The 6,684-nt window shown below is 34.4% G+C and overlaps 1 protein-coding gene and 1 pseudogene across 1 annotated transcript; both read left to right on the top strand.

Annotated features, from left to right (window-relative positions):
* LOC122576927 lies at positions 1-616 on the top strand (annotated as a pseudogene).
* Positions 617-3,529: 2,913 nt separating this feature from the next.
* On the top strand, positions 3,530-5,935 carry LOC122576934. The gene is made up of 3 exons (XM_043747852.1): positions 3,530-3,741; positions 4,147-4,397; positions 5,334-5,935. Exons 2-3 carry the CDS (start codon positions 4,247-4,249, stop codon positions 5,591-5,593), a joined length of 411 nt encoding a protein of 136 aa, XP_043603787.1. The 5' UTR covers positions 3,530-3,741; positions 4,147-4,246; the 3' UTR covers positions 5,594-5,935.
* The last annotated feature ends 749 nt before the right edge of the window (positions 5,936-6,684 follow it).

Genomic DNA, 6,684 nt, shown 5'->3' with positions numbered 1-6,684 from the left:
ATGTCTGGCGACCGAAGTTGTCTATATCGAGCTCGTCAGTGACCTATCCACCGACACATTCCTGGCCGCTCTACGCCGATTCATCTCTCGGCGAGGATACTGCTCGACAATTCTCACAGACAATGGCACCAATTTCGTCGGAGCTAACAGGGAGACGCAGGAACTTCGGATGCTATTGTAGTCCAAAGACCACAAAGAAAGGGTACCGAGTTTTCTCGTCGACTGACAGATACAATGGCGTTTCAATCTTCCAAATTCACCACACTTTGGCGGTTTATGGGAAGCCGCGGTGAAATCATTTAAACGTCATCTCATCCGCGTCGTCGGCGTGAAACTCTTCACTTTTGAACACCTCAATACTCTTGTTATTGAAGTCGAAGCTATTCTCAACTCACGTCCACTGACTCCCATATCATCCGATCTGAATGATCCCCCTGTCCTCACTCCCGGTCATTTTCTTATAGGTGACACACTAACGAGTTTACGGGAGCGTGATTTTAGGATGGTTCCAACAGGCCGGTTATTCAATTGGCAGCGGATCCACCAGATCCAGCAACACTTCTGGAGCAGATGGTATCGAGAATATCACAGCGAGCTGACCAACCGTAACAAGTGAAACAAGGGGAGTCACGGCATTCGCGAAGGCACCATCGTAATCCTCAGGGAGGATAATGCTCCATCCATGCAATGGCCCTTGGGTCGCGTAATTAAGGTTCACCCAGGAGCCGATGGAATCTTCAGGACAGCTACGGTGAAAACGGCAACGGGTACCCTGGATCGTGATGTCAAACAACTGGTTCCCCTACCCTGTCAACCCGAGCAAGACGAGTCGGGATAACCCCAAATAGCGGAGGAGGTGGATAAAAGGCGCCCCTGATACATAGAATTTGATCGGTGCCCTTTCAACGGGGGGAGGATATTACGTCACGCAAGATGGACCGTGTGACGTCACTCTTGGTCTGGCCGCCAAAGCCCCACATACCCTCATTCCGATCCCAATAAACCTAAGCTTTTAGCTTATCCTTTAACATTATGTTTAATCCTGTTAATGTTTCGATTTATAACTGGTTCTTAAAACAGTCCTTAGGTTTATTATACGCTCTCAAGAATCACTGAGAAATCGAGTATTTGCTTAACGGAAAAGCTGGGTTTTTCCAGAAACTACGTCATGCACAAGCCACGTGGATAGGTTTCCTCCTCCTATTTTTCTTCATTAGCAGTAACTATAACCAATGAGCAACGGGGATCGTTGCTCTCTCTCTTCTAATACAAAACAATACAACCGAACTTTCCTTCGTGATTACATGAGAGCAGAGAGTCAGTTGATCTTCCGGCCCAAGTTCTGTAACTATTAAATTCTCTTTGTCAATATTGTATAGGAAATCGTTAGAAATATACATATCTTAGATTCTGTTACCGCGGTGTTGTATCAAACCAACCACCCCTATTATCTTAACTGAAATCAGGGGATCGATCAAATCGTGGTGTCGATTATTATGATCGTAGCGGGAATTTACGATTGGTAAAAAATACAGATTGTATTGTATTTATTATAATTAAATTGCGGGTATAACTACTTGTTTGTTATGTAATATATAAGGATTATTATGATAACTTCTGTGTTATAATTAATACTGTTTTGCATTATATACTATTATTATTCTTTTATTTAGGTTATATTGTATTTATTATTTTTAAATTCTGTGTATAACTAATTATTTATTAAATAATGTTATTATTATTATATTTTATTTAGTTGAGTATACTTGTTAGCTCACTGTGTCCATCCACAAATAGCTATTTATATATCGGAGAAGGATTGGAGGTATGGGCGTCTGAGGTACCCTCACTTGAATTGGTCATGGTGGGTATAGCGGTAGTTTATTGTTACAAATATGTCGATGCAAGAGGTTACAGGTAATCGCGACGAACGGACGGTCGAGAGGTCAATGACGATGAATTTAGGTTCGATACGGCCACGGGAAGACGAATCCGATATGATATACGATCCTGGTGTGACTCAACGTACAAGTCGTAATGACTCTCTCGATAACTAACTCCATAACTTTCTCGATAACTAACTAACTCCCAGTACAAATGGAACTTCCCTTATATAGTCCTTTCCCCACCTCTCGAGTCAATCTTTGTTTTTAAGGAGAGCTGCATAATTATTCCATACCTCTGTTATTACACGTCCCTCCCGTGACCGTGGCTACGTTCGGTGACTCATTATGTCACTTCGAGCCCAAGCCCATCGTCATAAACCTTGAGCACCCATAATCGGATTAGAACATTACAACTATTTCTTAGTTTTATTACTTAAGTGTAGCTATAATAAAAGTCTGGCCTAGAGTATTGGGGGTTTTCCCAAACATTCCAAAGGAAAGGCCCCGATGTACTTTCATCTCCGACATATATATAGGTTATTTTAATAGCTTGTATGTTTTTATATTAAATAATATAAGTTTATTTTAATATACATATTTATATTTATATCCCGTATAATGTTAATATGTATTATTTTGTTATATCTTAATTTTCATATTATGTATTTTAAATTATCTATATTGTAATTATATATATTTAAGTGTAAGTGTCTATATCGTTATTCGCTGCAATTAATACTTGATTATAGGAAAAGTGACTGTATTGCTAGCATTATATACGTGTCTAGAATTGCGACATTTTGATCAGGTATTAAATACTTAATAAAGGTGAATCACCGAAATAAATATTGATTATGACGAGTAGTTTACCAACAACGTGTCCCATAAGTCTAAATTTGTGGCACTTTGTTCATTTGTTAAAATAATAATTCAAAGTTAACTAATTTATCAATTTAACAAACTAATTTATGTAATTAATGTGAGTATTATTGTCAGTACTCGTTATAATTAAAATGAAAGAATAAAACAAATAGTTATAATAAAATAGTTATGTTGTTAGCAACGTGCTACGTAATAAAATGAGTCGCCAAAATAAATAATAATTATTCAGAATAATTTAGTATCAACGTGTCATATACGTCTAAATTTGCGGCACTTTGTTCGATAGCTAAAATAATAATTCAACGTTTTCTAGTTTAACTAACTAATTTATATCATCAAAATGAGTATATTCAGAATTCGTTATTATTAAATATTAAAAAGGTAAAATATTAAAATAAATAAAATAACTAATAAAATGTAATAAAGTATCTAAGTTGCTGGTAACATGTAACATATGTCTAAATTATGACGTTTGTTCGAATGTAAAGTACCTATAAATGAAAACACCCCAGAAAAGAGTAATTACTAATTGAATAATTTCTAATAGTATAAATATATATCTAAATTAGTGGTATTTGTTTAGATGTTAACTGTTAGATAAGGCACCACGAATTAATAATTAATAAATAAATAGTTACTGGTAACAATATTGCAATGATTGATTAAAAATTAGTCATGTTGGTATTACGCCATATTCAATGCTCTCAATATAACTAGTGGCATTCTATAACACCACGTGCTAGTTCCATATCTAGTTTTTAATTAGATATAATATTTACAATTAAATTTTCATACATCAGTTAAGTGGTTACTTGATTTCTAAGTAGTCATCACTGCTCGCGCGTGGAGTGCAATGTCGATAAACAGTGTTTAGTTTACTAAACTTTCAATTTATTACAACGGTGCTACCATTCCATTGTGTATGGGTTAAGTTATAGAACATATCAATCTGTATTACTTTTCCATCCATTAAGTAATTATAAGTGTATATACAAATACTAGATAATTAACATAGCAAAGTAGTATTTTAAATTGTGTATATAACTAATTATTTATTAAATTATGTTATTATTCTTATATGTTATTTAGTTGAATATATTTGTTAGCTCACTGTGTTCATTCATAATTAGCTAATCATATAATGTATTGTTCGTATAATTCAAATTATAAATTATTTAATTAATTAATAACCGATATATAAAAGATAACTATATAAATAATTACAGTGTTTAATTAAACAGATGGACAGAACAGAATAGATAAAAGTAGATAACAGATAATTAATTTTCTTACTTGTTGGTTAAAATAGATTTTATGGATTATACCCTGTATGTAAGCCTTATAGAAAGTTCATATTCTGTTTCATTGACTTGCCTAGCCTTTTTTATGGAACCACAAAATACTTGGAAGTTATTCCATATATCACTGTCTGCTGTAACTAAGGTAATTATATTCATGGCGTTTAAACTGTCACCGGCATGGTTTTCAAGGGCTGCACGTTGGGAGGCCCATTTTGGATATTTAAACAATGTGTGTTCAGCATCATCTGGCTCTTCTTTGCAATACCAACATTGGTTATTGTTTTCTTTATTTATTCTCATTCAATATGTGTTAAAGATACCATGTCTGGTAAGCATTTGCATTTTATCATAATCAATAAATAAAGTAATAATTCTTTATAAAGATGGCTGCACCATCTATCAATTTTCTTATCCAATTATATACAGGGTCCATTCCTTCCTCCAATCCTCTATTGCTGTTTCTTCCAATTATTCTATCTTATACTTGAGTGACATTTGCTCCCTTCCGGTTATGTCTCCTATCGTCTTTAATGTACCTTTTTTAACCTCATACACTTTTCCTTGCAGCTGTGCTTTAATGTATATTGACATGTTGCCAGTATAAGCTATTGATGTCCATATTAGGGTCAATCTTTGTGCTTTTTTAAATATTTTTTTATTTTTAGTCATTTTTAGAACCTCAGCCCATACAGATTTATGGTACTACTGATTCCCAGACATTGTAGTATATTTTTCTAACGAGATTAGTGGGGCCATTTACATTGGCAAGAAGTCCTCTCAGCACTCAGACTAATGCATCAGCTCTACCGCATACCAAATTATCTCTGCTTTTTCTTTTGTAATTTGCAATCCAGTGTTATTACACCAAGTCATAATTTTGTTTATGTTTATGTTTAGTTTATTTTCTATGGTTCCTTCTTTATTGAAATCCATTAGAATTGCCAAATCATCTGCAAAGGCTATAGTTTTACAATTTTTTATAGTAGCAAAGTTATTAAGAGGTCCATTGTACACTAAGTTTCATAATAATGGTCCTACTACAGAACTTTTTGGGACTCCTGTGTAGATATTACTTTCAAATTCTCTATTTATGCTTTTAATTATAATCTCTCTATCCTTCAGGTAATCATATAATAATGTCAACAAGTTTCTTGGAAGTTTTCTTTGCCTGGCTTTGTTAATTAATATATTCCATTGAAGGGCGTGCAAAGCATTTTTAATGTTGACAGCCATCAGAATACATACTAAATTTTTCTTTTTTCAGAAATCTGCAAATTTACTAACTTGTGTGATGGCATTGACCATGCTCCTGCATCTGTGGAAACCATATTAGTTTTTGTGATATGGATCCTGTTCCAGATATTTCTCAATGAAGGATTTAAAAGTATTCTCCCCTACCTTGCTCATCGCAGGTTGGATACTTTAGAGCAATGGAAAGTAGGAATATCGACATATATTGGAAATATTTTTAATAAATCAGAGGGTACGGATATTAGCTATCATATTACTGAAGATTTTATGTAGGATCACTGGTGGCACAGCAACGTTTTGAACTTGTAACATCTGTTCATGCGATTGGGAATATGAATAATTTGTGGAAATCATTATCAAGTAAAAAAAAAGTAGGATAGCGTGTGTGCGTGACAAAACATGCACCTACCAACACTACAGACAAATGATACATAAACGAAAAAAAGAAATTATAATGATTCCATTCTTTCCCACCCCCTAAGCGTATTAGTCAGAAAATAAAACTGATAATCGATTAGGCATCATTTGCTCTTACATTATCATGCTACGTATCACTTTGAAGGTTGCATTTTATCAACCGATGAATTACCATTTTGTCAACCGAAGAATTTTATACCCGTAAATCTGTCCGTCAATTGTCAGTATCGAAATCGAGTAATATTTCAATAAATCATTACATATTGTTAATTTACTTTCGAACAACTTTTAATCCTCTCCCGTGCCAGTATTCCCGCACGTAGCAAGTTAGTCGAAAGTGGATCTTATTGCCAGTTGCATTAAACGTCAGTTAACACTACCGAACGTGGCAACTAAATAGAACGTGACATTTACGAAACTGCAAAATGGCTTAATATTATTGCTTTCACGAATTAATATTTCAGTGTTGCGGCAATATAGCATGTAACAATTCTAGACAGCGCCTTAACTGAGATCGAACTTTAGAAAAAATTATGTAATCCTCATACGAATTCGTATGTGTAGACTTGGTACGCACATTTCCTTGTCAACCGAGGTTAACGAGTAGAAGACAAAAACCATTTAGGAAAAGTGGAGCTATTTATATAGAATTTAGACATAAAAATATCTGCATCACCATGATTGATATTGACATTGTCATCCCAAGCGATGGTACTTAGATCATTGCGCATGAATTTTCGGAGTAAGCGCCACGTCTGGGATCATATCTGTAGGTTATATAATTGGTAGGCGAAGAGTAAGATGTTAAATCCATGCAAAACTTTACAAACAAGACGGAATTGTGAAAGTAAAGTAAAGTTGAAGTAAAGGAAGATAAGGCAGCTCTTCTAGTCTTATTATCCCTAGTTCAAAATAAATCAAGGCAAAACTCACAGTGATTGATTTTT

Source organism: Bombus pyrosoma, linkage group LG17 (genome assembly GCF_014825855.1).
Source record: "Bombus pyrosoma isolate SC7728 linkage group LG17, ASM1482585v1, whole genome shotgun sequence".
NCBI lineage: Eukaryota > Metazoa > Arthropoda > Insecta > Hymenoptera > Apidae > Bombus > Bombus pyrosoma.
This window is presented reverse-complemented; position numbering and strand designations above follow the sequence as displayed.

Bases quoted from the DNA above. Each gene is read 5' to 3' on its own strand.
- LOC122576934 (XM_043747852.1), top strand. From the start codon at position 4,247: ATGGTTTTCAAGGGCTGCACGTTGGGAGGCCCATTTTGGATATTTAAA. The intron at 4,398-5,333 runs GTAAGCATTTGC...TTCTTTTTTCAG, and splicing joins TGTTAAAGATACCATGTCTG to AAATCTGCAAATTTACTAAC.